Raw genomic sequence first — 16,371 nt, 5'->3', positions numbered from 1 at the left:
CCTTCAACATTCGGCGTACGCGTTAAGCCATTTTAACAAAATGGAGCGGCGCGAGGATGCACTTCGGCAGGTTTCTGGATATTTTAATTGTTTTATAGGGAAATAAATTACAAAATTGGTTGGTTTCAGGCCATCGATGATAATGCCAAGGAAACGGATCGTTGGCAGACATACAAAACCGATAATGAGACCGCCATTCGAAATTTAGAACTGTTCGCCAAGAACCTCAGCGTGGAGGTTATGGTGCCCATTGGCAGGAAAGCTCTGATGCCGGGCCAGCTCATACACACAAATGAGCTACTGGTGAGCCACAACGAAGGATACTTCTCGGCATGTTCGGCGCATAAGGCTAAGGAAATATGCCAGCATCGCCTTAGGCTGGCGGAGGAACGCTTGAAAAAACTTGAGACCGAAGCTAACCTGTGGCAGTAAGTTGATCCAATAATTGCACTTGGCAGAGCTCAATCCTTACGATCGTATTTCAGAAACAAATTGAACGCGCCACTTGCGGAGGGCGCTATGGCGGAAGCTGGGCAGGTGGAAATCATTGAAGCCTACAACGAGGAAGCTGAAATCAAGTGGAAGGAGCAACACAAAGAAAATACGCGCAGGATGAAACAAGCGGAGCGCAAGGAACGTGAAGCAAAACTCAATATGTGCGAAGATAAGTTACAAAAATTGGAGGAACTCGACATAATAGAAGAACTGGGTCTGGACCCTGACAGTGCAGATCCCGAGATGCTCGAAGAGCTGCTGACAAAGATTGGAGACAAACCAGCTGAAAGGAAAGCCACGGAAGAGGAGCCCATTAATTTAAAACTTACTGAGGAGGAGGAATCCCAAATTCGGAACACAGACCAACAACTGGTGCATCAATTAATGTCTGGTGAAATAAGGCAAAGTTCGTCGAAAAAACGTGTAGCAAGAGCTCCAAATAAAAGTGATAACGACACCAAGAGTGTGAATAATGGCAAAGTTAATGGCCAAGAAGAGATCCAGACTGTTGATGATAAAGCTGATGTCCAAGAAGAAAAGGCGCAAACTACTACAGAAAATGTATCCTTGTTGCCCAGTGTAGAACGTGAAGACGAAAGAGAAAGTGTGGAAGATGAACCTGTCGACCAGGAAGAGGAGGTGCATACCATTCGAAATCAGATATCGCTGTTGCCCAGCGAAGAACGTGAACCATTCCTGAGGTCCCAGCTGGAGGTTCTAAAGGCGAAAATGCGTAAAATACAAAGAGTTAAATTTATAAGCGAAGAGCTGACTCATTTAATGAATGTGGTTGTCACGCTGGAAGATGACCTCCAGGAGTTGATTTTTGAGAACGATCTGGTTGAAGCTAGCGACGATGAGGAGGCTTCCATTGAGGAGGTGGACCCTAAAAAGCGGCGTATTTCCTTTGCTTTATCAGAGGAGAAGCTTGAATTCCATACCCACGAACCCGTTGCCGAAATGTTGCCAAAGGCAAAGCAGCGGGCCCGTGAAGTTATAAAGCTGGATGAACCAGCGATTCAGACATTTGCTGCAGTGCATCAAGAGAAAGTAAGCAACAAGAGCTCGGAGATATTGCAAAAGGTTCAGCAGAACGTTGATTATGTCCAGGAGAATCAGAGTGCCCAAGATTTTGATTTGCTTAACCGAATACTTGAGGAGTCAACTGGACGCATCAACACATTACACATCAGCTTCAAACATTCCGATGCGGTGCCTGCTGCGATGCCTGAATGCCTCGAAGGAACGCCTGGGACGCCGGCAGATTTCTACGTGCAGTATGAGAATGCGTTGGCTAAGGCACAGCCCACTTTTCCCATATACGTGAACGGTTTCGAAGGCGAGCACGAACTGAAAGTGCCCATACTGAATGAAACTGTGCGCGAGGGGGCCTACGAGGATCCTCGAGCTCAGGTAAGGCATATCCACAGGCCAGCTTAAGACAAATCGATAACCACTTTGTTTTGCAGTTTTCCAAGCCAGATAAGAGTGCTACCGAAGCCGTTGATGAACCGTTATCGAAGTCAATCCTGAGAAACAAATCTGCTGTTGAGCGCGAGTCCCACATAGGCACAAAACAGACGAAGAAGGCAAAGAAGGGCAAAGTCAACAGGCCAAAGAAGGAGCGCACCCTGGACGATGATCTGCGCGACATGAGTGCCTATCAGAAGGTGATGCACGACCTGGTGGAGACTAAGGAACCAACTGCGCCTGACCCCCTGCCCAAGGAAAATTTCATAGACGCGCATACCCCCAAGAAGCGAGTCAGCCGCTTCAAGCAGCAGCGTTCGTCGCTCCGCAAAACGTAGCAAAATAATTGGAGTTTCTTCAATTTACTTTCTATGTATATTTGTTCAAGTTTAATGTGGTGATCTATTACAAACACAACGACAAACAATAAACAACTACTGGTGTGGTGTACATAAATTATTAAATTAAACACTAGACGCTAGCTAGTCCGTTTCAACGGAATTTATTTTTAAAACATTTACAGTAGATATCAATTTACATTAGATTAGATTTAAGTCGAGAGATGTTTTTGATTACAATTTCAATGCATGACGATGTGGGCGGGTCGGGGGTCTGGAGTGTGATTTGGGAGAGTACTCAGCGAAAGCTGATCTGTGCGCGATCGCTTAAAAGTATTTAAAGTTAACTACTAATACATACATAAAGTACAGATCTTATACATAGGTGCCGTACCTAGATACATCTACATCAATATGTAACTGATAACTGTTTCAATTGCTTTATTTTTGTTTTTTTGTGTTAAGTTGTGTGGGTTGGGTTCCGCCTTCGAAAGCCTCGCAGACATTCTAAATGTCAAAGTCATCGTCAAATAGTTAGTCTTCCAGCCCCAGAAACTCCCGCTCCAGAGCGGCTCCCATCATATTCCATTCGCCATCGTCCTCATCCTCTTGATTGTTTTCACTGTTCGAGTCCGAACCAATTTCCAAATCTGACGGCAGCTCCTCCCCTGAAAGAAGCCAAATTGAAGTTAAGGAATTGATAAATTATTGGTAAATTTTAATTATTTGAGAGCCAACCTCGTCGGAATTTAGCGCTTGGAATCTCATCGTCATCGTCCTCTTCGTCTTCGTTATTGTCATCGCGCTCGCGATCATCCTCCTCAAAGTTAGCTAGAGTCGGCGCTCCCATCATCACATCTCCAGTGCGCATAAAGAAATCGTGGGCCCGATTCGAATTCTCGTCCTCACGCTTGCGTTTCAGCAGTTTCTTGTCCATGGGTGGATTTTCTAAGGTTCAATATAATAGTCGCAAATAAATATAAATGTTCGGATAGAATATTTTGGAGTGGGGCCTTACCAAAGTTGACGGGTCCTTCGTCACTGGACGAATCAGACTCGAAGAACGTATCGTAGTCTTTATTCATGTCCGCAATCTCCGCATTTGATAATACCAGCAACGGATTTAGGGTTTCCCGAAAGTTTCCACTCTGCTCCTCCTGTTGCTTGCTGCTCGACGGGGATATCTCCGATCTCTCGCTGTAGTTGACCACATGTTCGGGACTGTGGCAATGGGCGGGCGGCTGTCGGCCTTTATTCCGCACTTTGCGATCCAATGGAAACAGCTTCTCCTCTACATGTTCCCAACGCTCGGCACAGGTCCACAGCCAATTGGCATTGACCACTCTGATGTTGACCTCCTTCTTGGCGGCATTTACCTTGTAGGTGCCGGCATTAACGGCCACCAGATGTGTGCTTTCCTTACTGATGTTCGGCTGCACTTCGGCCCCCAGGCTCTTGGCTATGAAGTAGGCACGAGACTGTTCCAGTCTCATTTGCGTTGGCACTAAGCCAGAAAACACAAGATTCTTTCCGCGCAGCACTTCACATCGAATTTTAGGCACAATAATCTTCAAGTCTGGTATCTCCATGGTCTCGTCGTAGATCGCATAGAAGCGCTTGTGTATGTTGCGCAGTATTACCTCCAAATAGAGTAAGTAGTCATCCGGGTCCTCAATCTCAATTAGTTTTCCTTCGTCGTGGTTGACTTTGACGATTGGACTTGTTGAAGTGGTGGCCGCATCTTCTACGCTAATTTGGTTCTCCTTATCCGTTAGACTAGTAGACGACTCCACCAGGTCATTCGTTTCGTTCGCCTCGGCTGAAGCCTTTGAGTCAATTTCCGTGTTGCCATCAACTTTAGGCACACTTGTGCTATCCTTGGAATTTTCAGATACCACATCGTCTACCACTATGTCTTCGCTATCGCTGGCTGGCTTTTGTGGATCAGGCGTGCCAGATGAACTATTATCTATAAGCGTATCCATTTCCGTATCCGCCTTCCCGTTGAGCTTGTCCGACAACTCCTTTGATTCTGTGATAATTGTGGTGTTGGTCACCTCTGCATCTTTTGCGTCGCTTTCCTGCTCTACTACGTCAACGGATTCTTCATTTCCATCCTCATCTTTGCTTGTGCTTGATACAGTATTATCGCCTTTATCGGGGTCTTCAGTTTTTATTTCGCTCTCCACATCTGCCTTATCTTTTTCCTCTTCTTTTTCAGTCATATCTGCAAGAAATAAATCCTATAATGGTGTTTGCTGATGATTTGGATCCGGAACTAACCTTTAAAGTCGACTCCTTCTCCATCCAACTCGTGCTTGGACAGTCCCGGCGGAGCATTGATGTCGCCGGTGTGCTGGAAGAAATGGTAAGGCTTGACTTGGATCAAATTAGACGCCATGTTCCAGACATCCTCTCGATCGTCAATGATGCACACCATCGAATCACCATTCGGAAATAAAGCCCTGCAAATTTTCCATTAAATTATTGCCCATAAAACATATTCAGGGGCTTCCACTCACTTTAAGTTGTCCGTCTTGCTGGTGGCATTGAAGCATTCATCGCGGGACAGTATGCGGTGCGAGAAGAACTTGCCGTCCGGGTCGAGCAGTTGAGCAATCATGTGTGCATAGTTCCGGGCGCCGAATGTGCAGATGTGTAGCTCGTACAGCTGGGACATGCGCTCCAAGAACTCGGCTGTGCCAGGGCGCAGTCGCGTGTGGTACCAAGGCGACTGCGGGCCATATAGCTGGAAGTGATAGATACCCTTGATATTCTCCGGTACGGTGTCGTTGGTGGTATGGATGACCGTCTGGTCGAGATCAACGAGAAGCACCAACTTGCGGTCAGCAAGAAGTCGCCGTGTGTCGTCATGGCCAAGCTTCTGGGCCAGTTTTTGGGTGACTTTGAGGTCAGGCATGGTGTGCACCATCGGCACCGAGGCCTCAGAGGTTTGGCCCTTTCGGAGAGGGAAAATTATGAAATTAGTTCGTGTTACTCAACTGGGAATGTTCAAATTTTGACACTTACATTGTCATCCTTTCGCAAATCGGCTCCGCAGTCTGCGCACATATCCTTGATGACGGTTGTGTGTATGCATTCCGACAACTCCAGAATCGCATCCCTGCAAAAGCAAATAAAAACAAAACCATGCTCAAAATGTGTGTATACCCCCATCTGAGCGACGTTGTGCATAATTGCATTCCACCCACAACCCAAACCCCAACCCCACACCAATAAAAACAACAGCAAAGCCCCAACAGAGTTGGGAAAACTCACCCCTTCACTATCATTTCGCCGTCTTTACGAAGCCGCTTTTTGACAACTCCGGCCCGATTTGATTTGTATTTTTGGACTGTCATGTTGCCGGCCTTTGAAGGCTTGCCGTCGTCCCCAACTTCCTGGTAGAGAAACAGGATTTGTGCGGCCGACACGAATTGCCCTTCGCGTACGCGCCATTTATTGATTCGTATGCGTGTCTCTGTATCACTGAGTGCTGCATTTACAACAATGCCGTTCGCGCTTCCGCCGCCGCCGCCGATACCGCCACCGCCGCCTCCATCATCACCATCCTTGCTGCTATTGCCTGCAATCCGGCTGGAATGCGCAGTTTCTTCCTGGCCAAGCTTCTCCATCTTGTATTTACAATATTTTTAATACAAATATAATCAAGATTGTTCAAATCTCTGTGCCATTCTCTGTGAATACGTCGACATAAATTGACATTCACTGGGAATCAGCTGATCAAAGGTGGCGCTGCATCCCTGGCATGCAAACGGCGCTAAAATTATTCACGTTCTCAGAAAACTCTGCTTCGGCTTGTGTTTTTGTTTGTTGTTAGGAAAATAGCGTGCAAAATGAGTGAAACAAACTCTAAGGAGGATCTGAAACGGAGCGCCCCAGCGGAGGAAGATGAACAAAATGCTGAACCTGCAGGAGAAAACGATGCCGATGGTGAAGATTCAACCTGGATTGGGCCAATGCCTTCGGAACAAAGTGCTGTGCCCGCCAAGAAAAAGAAGGGTAAATAGTCAATGTTCTGTCAATTGTTTGATTGCTTCTCAATGAAATGGTTATGCTTTGTGCAGTGCTGCCGTATGAACACATCTTCCTGGAGAACCTGCCAAACGCCGAGAGCTATGAACGGAGCTACATGCATAGAGACGTGATCTCGCATTTGGTGTGCACGAAAACGGATTTTGTGGTTACCGCCAGCTTGGATGGGCACATTAAGTTCTGGAAGAAAGGAGAGCTGGGCATTGAGTTCGTCAAGCACTTTAGAAGTCATCTGGGTAGGTGGACATGTAGTTTCTTTTGACATTCATGTTCACAGCGTACGGATATTTATAGTGCCAATCAAGTCGTTGTCTGCAAATGCCAGTGGCACATTGCTCTGCTCGGCTGCGACCGATCAAACAGCCAAGGTCTTTGATGTGGTGAACTTTGACATGATAAATATAATCCGCCTAGGCTACACTCCCCAATGTACCGAGTGGATAAGCGCTCCAGGAGATGCCGTCCAAGGACTGGCCATGTAAGCTGGTTCATTGAGAGCTGAAATGCTCAGTGGAGTAACTTTAATGATTATTTTATATACAGCACGGATGCGGAAAGCAACTTTATACACATTTACGATGGACAGAGCGGGGGTCAAGTGCTGCACACCTTGGAGAAGATGCACGCGGCCCCTGTGGTCGCCATGTGCTTTAATGTGGCCATGGAGACGGTTATATCGGTTGATCGTAAAGGTATATTGGAGTACTGGCAAACCCCAAAGTATGATTACAGATTTCCCCAGCGCCTGGTGAATTTCGAGTCCAAACTGGACACAAGCCTCTTTGAGTTTGCCAAACAGAAGACCCAAGTAACTGGCATAGCAGCTTCGCCGGACGGCAAGCGTTTCGCCGCCATTTCCACAGATCGCAAGGTTCGCGTATTTCAGTTTAATACGGGAAAGATGATAAGAGTATTTGACGAAGCGCTCTCCACGTACACGCAACTACAGCAGACGCCGCACGCATTGCCAAACATGGAGTTTGGTAGAAGGTAAATGCTATAATTTTTGATTTAAATATTAACATTAATGGAGGTTTTTTTAGAATGGCCGCCGAACGCGATCTGGAGAAGACGGCGCAAAATACAACACTTAACATTCTTTTCGATAGCACTGGCAACTTTTTGCTCTATCCAACCATGCTGGGCATAAAAGTGATCAATGTGGTAACAAATCGGTGCGTAACCATTCTGGGCAAGACGGACAACATACGGCCCCTGCAGGTGGCCTTGTTCCAAGGCAGGGTGAAGAGGCAGAAGGCTGCAATAACGCTCGAACAAGAGGCGAGCGAAAACCCAGCGTTGCACAACTATTTTAATGATCCAACAGCTTTTTGCACAGGTTACAAGTTAGTTTCAATGTTCGTCACAGACTGTCCGATTTACTTATACGTGTCTCAATCGTTTGCTAGGAAAAACCGCTTTTACTTGTACAGTCGAAGGTTGCCCTCGGATCTGCAGGATGTTGACCGTGATATATTCAATGAGAAGCCATCGAAAGAAGACATTATTGCAGTGCCCGAGGCCACAGGTATTCACATATTTCTCTTCTATTTAGTTAAGTGTTCACTAACAACTTTATTTTTTCCCTAACGCAAACACTTTTTCAAGACGAAGGTTATACTTACTCATATGTATGCCCATTCAAGATATATATTCATTCAAACTGCTTAATCATTTTAGTCGTGCAACGTATATATGAGAACGTGGTGCTACACACCACCAAAGGAGACGTACATATAAAGCTATTCTTTAAAGAAGTACCGAAGACAATCGAGAATTTCTGTGTTCATGCGAAAAATGGGTAAGATCTAACATATACTTAGTCTTTACTTTCTTTTTACACGGTCTGCATTATCCAGGTATTACAACGGGCATATATTCCATCGTGTTATCAAGGGATTCATGGTCCAAACGGGTGATCCCACGGGTACTGGAACTGGCGGTAAGTCAATCTGGGGTCACGATTTCAAGGATGAGTTCGTACCTAGTCTGAAGCATGATCGTCCGTATACGGTTAGTATGGCAAACGCTGGCCCCAATACAAATGGTAGCCAATTCTTTATAACAGTCCTGCCTACTGTAAGTATTTCAATATTTTTCCCAACTAGTTGACACTTTTTAAACCATAATTCTTTGTAGCCTTGGCTGGACAATAAGCATACTGTTTTTGGTCGGGTGTACCGAGGCATGGAAGTCGTTCTTAATATTTGCAACACAAAAGCGAATCCCAAAACGGACAAACCCTACGATGATATCAAAATAATATCAATACATTTAAGTAATTAGGCAAATTTTTAAATAATAAATGTGTGCTTTTGTCCCTCAAAATATTCTCAAATTCAAACACAAGATTTCTAATTTTCTAATATTCGAATAGCGTTGTAATCCTACATCTTCGAAAATCTGTATGCCCCTCTCACTAAAGACATGTATCATTTTAGTTTGTCTAAAAAGAAGAAGTTATATCTACAATTGGATCCTATTCAAAATCTGTTTTTTCAGCTCGTCAGTTAGCAAAGACTAGTGTCATACGCCCAGATACTAATAATGTACTTGAATATGTCTGAAGAATATGTATAAATTTGAGAAAAGGTCTTTATAAATTACGAAATTATAAATTATTAAATTATCGAAATAGGGTATACAGCTCCCTATACACGCATCTTGTCTTCAAATACCAGCAACATTGCGACTGTTTTTTTGGTTGAACTTTTTTGTTTAAACCATGTTTTATACAAAATACAATAAAAGCAAGGACTAAAAACTAGCCAGTTAGCTAGAAAATTGATTAATCAATGGCCTAAAATTACGTGGGCAAAACTTAAAGTTTTAGTTAGCCAGAATTTTTCAACGGAATCTCAGAATTGAACAATATGGCTTAATCCTTGACGGAGAACAATTAACCTATTATAGGCAAAGGGGGTATTTCAATTTTGCACCGAAAATAATGAAAATTGACTAATTTTAGCGCAGTTCAGTTGAAGGATATAGTGTATTTTTAAGTTCAGAGGAAAGATGGCATTGTTCTACAAGAAGAATTTACAATCGTTAATATTTTCCGCCATTTACCTCAAGTAGTTGGACCATTTAAAGATAGGGGGCTTAAGTGGGCTAAGTTCGGTTTTTCATCATAACCTGTTGTTGTTGAGGAACCAAAATTGAGGCAAAAACAATCAAAGAAATCGCCGCAGCAGGAAAACAAGTCAAGTATTTAAAACAAGCCAGTAAAGTAGACAATTGATTCATTAATCGGATAAAATTATGTGGTTGTAGCTGATGGTCCTGTCAAGCTGGTAATATTCCACGGAAGATCAAACACGAGGAATATGTAAAATAGAACTTGAGTTCGTCAGTATATTACGGTATATTTTTTAAATGAGATGGTATGTTTCGGTATATTTCTGGGGGTCGGAAAGGCCACACTGACCAGCTGTTTTTGCATTGTTTTATTATTCCTTTTGTTCGTAAAAAACTTTATTAACATATAAAAGTAATACAATTAGATAGCGCTATTGATCCCAATATTATTACTGACTCCTGTTGTGGTGTTTTTTATAATATAAGATCAAAGTGAAACGAATACTATTAGTTAAGGTAAATAGATTTGTATTCAGCTATAAAATTGTTTATGGCCGAAGAGAAAATAAAGAAAATGCAAGTTTTCGATTATTGATAATCTATAAACTGCAATGAATACGTACAAGAATAGTTCTGAGCTCTGCTTCCGATTGCGAGCCTGGTTTGTGGCTCAAGTTTACTAACGTACATATACATATAAGAACATAGTAAATATATTTATAATTCGGTATAACCCGTATTATGTGGAGACTAATTCAATTCTTATCGGCGTAAACCTAATTGACTATTCATTTGCCTTTGAGTTAGTCATACATGAGCTCCTCTATAGGGGAGCTCTTTAGAGCTAACCTCCTTTCCCTTTGTTCTGATTTCTTACTATCAATCAAAGATAAACACAATGTAGGAGTTTTTAATTGATAACCAATATTCTGGTGTCGTTTTAGCGGATAATAAAAATGAGCTAAGTTTAGTGACAACCAACTGCCATGCCTCAAAGTGATTCAGTGGATGCCCGAAACGCTGCTCAGTTCATTTTGTCGAATGCGCGACAGGGGAATAATGCCTATCACATGCAATATGATATGTGTAAGTACAGCTACAGCAATACTTTGCTGGGTTAACTCGGTCGCATTTTAACTTCAGCGCGAGCACATTCTATCAACTTGATAACCGAGGACTTTCTTGCCGGTTACATGCAAGATGGACGAATGTCTGTGGTGCGACGCTTCTTCTGCCTCTTCGTTACATTCGACCTGGTGTTTGTGTCACTGCTGTGGCTCATTTGCATAGTGGTATGTCATTGATTGTGTTAAGCAAACGCGGTGACAGCAACGATAAGCTTTGATTTATTTCGATTTTCAGATTGATGGCGATAATATATTCCAGGCGTTCCACAAGCAAATTGTGGAGTACACAATCTATACTTCGCTTTTCGATGTGGTTGCCATAGCGCTCTGTCGATTCATAGTCCTAATCTTTTTCTATGCCATGATGTACATCAATCATTGGTCCATTATAGCAGTATGTTCATATCTATGGAGATTGGTGTTCTGATACTGATAAGAGAATCCTTCCTTGCAGCTTTCAACGAGTTGTTCGTGCTTGTTCCTCATCTCCAAGGTTTTTGTTTTCAATGTAAGATATACCATACTGCACACCCAAAGGGAATTTTTAAACAAGCGTGACCTTTATTTTGCCTACAGTGGCTGCAAGCCAAGCAACAAGTTTTCGAAGTCATCCTCATAATCACATCATTTATACTGGCCTGGGGCGAAGCCTGGTTCCTTGACTGTCGGGTCATACCGCAGGAACGACATGCCCAGCACTATTTTAGGTGTAAGTGCAGTTCGGCTCCCTTCTTCCTTCAAGATGTTAATTATTGCTATTCTATTGTAGCCCATATTTCGAATGATCGTACACCTTTGGTACAGCCGTCAATCTTGATTGAAAATGAGCGACCGCCACAGAGTGTGACTGATTTTTATTCACCGCTAGACACCGCTCGCCACTCTGACGAGGAAGATGAAGAGGTAAGCTATTCATGTATGCGCATTCTAAAAAAAGGTTTGAATAAAACATAGTTCGCCTGGCGACTATAAAAGATTCTGACCGATTCATTTTGACGGTACCAAAAACACTGTTTCAATGTTTTCGGTAGTTGTATGGCCACAAATAGCAATTGTTCTTCCTGTCAACTAACTTGCCCCTGTTTGGTACCGTTTCAGGATGAGGAGTATCACCAAATGGCCTTGGATTGCCTGCGCAAAGCCTATCAGATCATTGAGTCCAGTGACTGGAAAGTGGAGAAAGTAACCCACAAGGGCGACACCATTCACAGCATGCAGCGGGAAAAGACAGGAAAAATATACAAACTGACGGTGCGTTAGACTCCGTTTTCTCAGACTGATGTGTTAACAGGAATTTATTTCCTTTTGCAGGCCCGCATCAAATATCCCGCCAAGGCTCTTATGGAAACTCTATTCTACCGCATTGAGGACTGTCCAAAATGGAATCCGGCCCTACTGGAATCCAAAATAGTGCGCGTAAGTGCATGAACAAGACTCCAGAGAATATCTCTGATCATGTACAACATATCTTTCACTCAACAGAAAATAAATTCTTACACGGACATTACATACCAGGTGTCCACCGGAGGTGGTGGTGGGATGGTAAAGAGTCGCGACTTTGTCAACTTGCGGTCGTGTCGTCTGTTTTACAATGGCCAAATCTGCGACGACGATGATGTGGCAAAGTTGAGCAGCGACGATGACGATGACGACAACAGCACCCTGAACCGCTCCTGCGAGGGCAGTGTTAGCACCATATCTGATGGCGACTCACAAACGCCCCTGCCCGGCAGTGTATCCAGTTGTCGGGCAAAGTTTCCCAACGCATCTGTAGGTCCCTCAACGCCCTTCAATACACTGGGCAACAGTCTGGGCGCAAAGAGTTTGGGGCCAGTTGTAAATTTTGATGAAGACCCACCGCCGTTGGACGAAGATGAGTTTTCAGATGCCAAAGAAAAATTGGATGGCGAGGCAGATCAAGAGACCGTGACAAAGCCCAGCAGCGTTGGCAAGACGACAGATAAGGTTTGGATGAGCGCAGCGATTAGTGTGCAATACGCTGCCGTTCCGCCCACATCCAAATACACAAGGTGAGGCTGCACAAAAAAGGGAAACATTATGTGATAAATTCATTCTCATAACTCAACATCCAATTGCAGGGGCGAGAATATTGTCACCGGGTTTGCATTTCGGGAAATCGTTGGAAAATCGGACAGCTGCATCGTGGAATGGGTACTGTGCCTGGACCTAAAGGGGTACATCCCTCGCTACGTTCTGGATGCAGTGAGTAGTCGTTAACATTAGTCATTGAATGCCGGCCATCTCACATGTTTTTCCTTTCAGGCACTCACCTCCTCCATGACTGACTACATAACGAATCTGCGCAAGCATGTAAACGAGCTGCGACAGCGGGGTCGTGGACGAGTGCCGCGGATAAACTAGCCCCTCGAGTGGGAGCGTGCAACCGAAATGGGCGGAAGCCCATATTCAAACTGTATTCTAATTGTAATCTAACTGCATCTCACGAGTGTGCTTGCGTAGAGTGGCCAGCAAACGATCATCTGTAGGAATATTTCAATAATTATAGAGCAGGATCAAGTTCATTGCAGTATGTTTAATGATTATATGTATGTATCTATATGATAATGCGTAAGTTTTATGCATATGCACGGCTTATAAATGTAACATTTTACATGATTTTATGTCTCGGATTTCCCCATTTAGTCGCAGCTGCAGCCACAGCCGCAGCATCTGCCTGCCTGCTGCTGATATTGTATTAATCGTAGGCTTGAGATCACTTCTAGGAGGCGCAGTCGGAGGGCGTGGTCCTATTTGCTATCGTTCTGTGGAAACCACATGGGACACGCCTCCATGGCCACCTCGCATACGGCACTCATCTTGGCATTGTCATAGTCTACATGAAAATCAAGAGTCAAGTCATTTAATGATCCCAAGGAGCAGCACCGACACTTACCCAAGCCGTTGCGCTTGCCAAAAATGCTGCCATTGAAGGGTGGCTTCCTGTAGGCCGCCTCGCTGGAGCTTAGCAGAATGGCTGTCGCCAGGATGGTCACCAGCAGCAGAGTGAGTGTGAATCGGAGAGCCATTTTGAAGTCTTCAGTGAGCGTTGTGGGCAGTGTTTGACGATTGGTCCTGTTGTGAGTGCCTGAAGCGAGCGAATGGTTCTGTGTCCAACCAAGCAGCGGTCACTGCTTTTATACTGACAAAAAGGTCCGGCTGGCCCAGGATATGATTCCTTCCTAATTGAGTTACGGTGATAATTGAAACGAGATTGCTTGGGGACTTGTACCATAAAATTTAATTGCTGTTCATTTATATACATTGGTGTGTATTCTAGATAAAATCTCAAACTACGTCTGGGCGTTCCACTCCAACACCTTGTTGAACTCTTTCTCCCCGCATCCAATGGCCACCGACTGCTCCATGCAGCTGGTCTGCCGCTTTAGGTTGTCGATCATGTAAAGCTGCTTCTTGTAGGCATTCAAGAGGTCGCCTCGCTGCCGTTTCAGAGCCTTGATGCGGCTTTCCTTTGTCTTTAGTTCATTGCGGTGCGAGTCCAATTCGTCGCGTTGCTCCTCGCGTATCTTATTGAGGGCCTGGCGGGCGGACTCGGCTTCCTCCTGGGTGCGTGTCAGACGGTTCTCTAGATTCATGTTGCCCTGCTTCAGCACCTTGTTTTCGCGCTTGAGTTGCTCCAGCTCCCGCTGCTGGCTGGTGAACTCCTGCTGGCGCTCCTTCAGGCGCCTGTTGGCCTCTTCGCACTGCTGCTCGGCCCGCTGCACCTGCTCCGACAGGTGCTTGTTGGAGTGCAGGCTCTGATCCCGCTGACTCTCGGACTTGCGCATCCCCTCCAGGGCCTGGTCTAGCTTCTCCTTCTGGCGGTCCAGTTCACTTGCATGCTGGGCATGATCCTCCTCGAGTATGGCTACCTTTGCCTTCAGGAATCTGCGGAAGGAATCTGTGAGTAGCTCTCTTTATAGCCCGTAAGCTGTATCACTCACTTGATAAAGTTATCCTGGGTCAGCTGCTTCTTGGCCTGGCCATTGACCACAGTGGTGCTCTCCCGTCTCTTGGGGACCTCCATATCCATTGTGTCCGACTGTACGCTCACGTTGTCGAGCAGTATCATGTCCAGCGAGGTGCTATCACTGAAGTTGGGGTTCCGGTACTTCACGATCGTCGCCGTCTTGCTGCTCTGGCCCCGCGTGAACGTACTGAACTTGCTGTCGAAGCGGGCCGTCGTGGGCGAGGGAGTCCCCGTGGACTTACCCTTTTTCCAGTCCGGCGTCTTCGAACTGCTCAGCAGAGTGGACGCGGGTGCCGGAGGCGGTGGCGAGTTCCTGGCTGATGGCGAGACAGATCCCGCTCCCATTGCCTTTGGCGCCAGCTTTGTCTGGGCACACTTCTTCTTCAGCAGCGTACTCGGCCCCTTCTGCCGGTGGAAGGTACCATTTCGCGTCCTGGTCAGCCCAGCTGTGAGGCCTGACGGTCCCTGCGCCGGGTAAATGACGTCGGCCATCCCGGCCGGGGTCAGGGTCAACAAGTTGAGCTCCTGGTTCATCTTGAAAAGTTCCTTTTCGCGTGACAATAACTCGGCCATTGGTGAATATTAGTCGTAGGACGCACTCAGTACTCAGCTCTGCCCTGTCCCTCGCTAATATTTCAAACAATTATACCGATAATTTTCACAAGATCTCGTACACATAGAATTTATCCCCGAAACTAGTATTCCTGGGCTCTCCCGTGGCTATATCGAATGAGTTGTCGCCCGATGATGATGTGATGTGTTCGCCCCGAAGTAAATAAATCTCCCTGCCGCCAAACCAAAACAGTGACAGTTACCCCTGGCTACTTCTGGGAATGGCATTGAGTCCATGACAATGGGAGTTGTTGGGGGTTGTTTTTCCCCGTTTGTTCGATGGTCCGACGTGGAGATTGTTGCCCCGGCGGACCTTCCCGCACGAAAACTTCCACTTCCATGAACCATTGCCCGGGCTTTGATGAACTTAATCAAATTTTTGGCATGGAAGTGTGTGGGTGCCACAAATTCACAGAAAATATCAATCAATTTAAAGCGTGGGCGGAATCTTTCCATATGCTAATGCTCTTCAGAATTTGCATGATGTAATTCCACTATGAATAGATTTGTAAGAGCTCTGAAATAAAAGAATTGAACCATGAATTTCCCCTAGTCTTCGGTTCTTCTTATAGCCATATGTACCTGTCTCCTCCCATATTTCTCCCTATATGATTGTTCATTGTGAACATTTCATCCATATGAAATTCTCTCACGTTTAAAAACCATAATTCTCCACTTCCACTGAGGATCAACAAGAAGAACACGCATAATAATCATAAATATTGGTATAACTAAAAGTATAAACAGAAACGCACGACTTCAAGGGAAATGCCCAACAAGAGGACAACCATTCGAACCGTACCCTTCTTTATGTGCCACAGCTACCTGTACTTGTAACCGTGCCTCTATTTGTGCTCGAAGGGAGCTGGGATCCTGAAATGTAAATGTAAATGCAAGTACAAGATTTATGGAGAACAGAAACAAATCAAACAATAAACAAGTAAGAAACTGTCCCCTAGCAATACAATATTCCCGAACAAAGCTGATCAGTCGATTAGTATTACCCATGACTGTGGCTGTAGCTATTGCTATATATGCCGTCATCAAGGTGTTCTGGTGACAGCCCACACATTTACCATAAAATTGCACCATGGACGGTTGCCAAGTCGGTTTTGAGCAGAACCTGGCTGGCTGGCCCCAAGTTTAAATGGAGCTGTGGCCAAGCATGACGACGCTCTGGCCTGATGTGGGGCTGAAACCTTTGTGG

The 16,371-nt window shown here is 45.1% G+C and overlaps 6 protein-coding genes across 7 annotated transcripts; 3 read left to right on the top strand and 3 right to left on the bottom strand.

Moving 5' to 3' along the window:
* The first annotated feature begins 21 nt into the window (after nt 1-21).
* LOC6600849 (unconventional prefoldin RPB5 interactor-like protein) lies at nt 22-2,434 on the top strand. The gene is made up of 4 exons (XM_026985678.1): nt 22-70; nt 130-428; nt 486-1,908; nt 1,965-2,434. The coding sequence occupies exons 1-4, from the start codon at nt 41-43 to the stop codon at nt 2,301-2,303; spliced, it is 2,091 nt and encodes a 696-aa protein (XP_026841479.1). The 5' UTR covers nt 22-40; the 3' UTR covers nt 2,304-2,434.
* Nucleotides 2,435-2,720: 286 nt separating this feature from the next.
* On the bottom strand, nt 2,721-5,968 carry LOC6600851 (RNA polymerase II subunit A C-terminal domain phosphatase). The gene is made up of 7 exons (XM_026985677.1): nt 5,583-5,968; nt 5,334-5,427; nt 4,826-5,262; nt 4,587-4,768; nt 3,322-4,530; nt 3,042-3,251; nt 2,721-2,971 (listed from the first exon to the last, which is right to left on the bottom strand). Exons 1-7 carry the CDS (start codon nt 5,936-5,938, stop codon nt 2,838-2,840), a joined length of 2,622 nt encoding a protein of 873 aa, XP_026841478.1. The 5' UTR covers nt 5,939-5,968; the 3' UTR covers nt 2,721-2,837.
* Nucleotides 5,969-6,092: 124 nt separating this feature from the next.
* On the top strand, nt 6,093-8,703 carry LOC6600852 (peptidylprolyl isomerase domain and WD repeat-containing protein 1). 2 transcript variants are annotated; one of them, XM_026985503.1, is made up of 10 exons: nt 6,093-6,326; nt 6,392-6,595; nt 6,654-6,837; nt 6,903-7,349; nt 7,403-7,705; nt 7,769-7,887; nt 7,968-7,973; nt 8,040-8,160; nt 8,219-8,438; nt 8,499-8,703. In XM_026985503.1, the coding sequence occupies exons 1-10, from the start codon at nt 6,161-6,163 to the stop codon at nt 8,643-8,645; spliced, it is 1,917 nt and encodes a 638-aa protein (XP_026841304.1). In that variant the 5' UTR covers nt 6,093-6,160; the 3' UTR covers nt 8,646-8,703. The 2 variants fall into 2 exon arrangements, with proteins under 2 accessions (XP_026841304.1, XP_002025989.1); XM_002025953.2 differs by lacking the exon at nt 7,968-7,973 and having other exon boundaries at nt 6,094-6,326.
* A 1,678-nt stretch (nt 8,704-10,381) lies between these two features.
* On the top strand, nt 10,382-13,107 carry LOC6600853 (steroidogenic acute regulatory protein-like). Its single transcript, XM_002025954.2, has 11 exons — nt 10,382-10,523; nt 10,581-10,729; nt 10,800-10,958; nt 11,019-11,072; nt 11,141-11,273; nt 11,334-11,467; nt 11,663-11,815; nt 11,876-11,980; nt 12,047-12,594; nt 12,664-12,787; nt 12,848-13,107. Exons 1-11 carry the CDS (start codon nt 10,424-10,426, stop codon nt 12,944-12,946), a joined length of 1,758 nt encoding a protein of 585 aa, XP_002025990.1. The 5' UTR covers nt 10,382-10,423; the 3' UTR covers nt 12,947-13,107.
* Nucleotides 13,104-13,684, bottom strand: LOC113565192 (neuropeptide SIFamide). Its single transcript, XM_026986579.1, has 2 exons — nt 13,479-13,684; nt 13,104-13,418 (listed from the first exon to the last, which is right to left on the bottom strand). Exons 1-2 carry the CDS (start codon nt 13,609-13,611, stop codon nt 13,333-13,335), a joined length of 219 nt encoding a protein of 72 aa, XP_026842380.1. The 5' UTR covers nt 13,612-13,684; the 3' UTR covers nt 13,104-13,332.
* A 116-nt stretch (nt 13,685-13,800) lies between these two features.
* Nucleotides 13,801-15,571, bottom strand: LOC6600854 (testis-expressed protein 9). The gene is made up of 2 exons (XM_002025955.2): nt 14,527-15,571; nt 13,801-14,470 (listed from the first exon to the last, which is right to left on the bottom strand). Exons 1-2 carry the CDS (start codon nt 15,123-15,125, stop codon nt 13,876-13,878), a joined length of 1,194 nt encoding a protein of 397 aa, XP_002025991.1. The 5' UTR covers nt 15,126-15,571; the 3' UTR covers nt 13,801-13,875.
* Nucleotides 15,572-16,371: the final 800 nt, after the last annotated feature.

This window comes from Drosophila persimilis, unplaced genomic scaffold, assembly GCF_003286085.1.
Source record: "Drosophila persimilis strain 14011-0111.01,24,50 unplaced genomic scaffold, DperRS2 tig00000002-arrow-pilon, whole genome shotgun sequence".
Lineage (NCBI taxonomy): Eukaryota > Metazoa > Arthropoda > Insecta > Diptera > Drosophilidae > Drosophila > Drosophila persimilis.
This window is presented reverse-complemented; position numbering and strand designations above follow the sequence as displayed.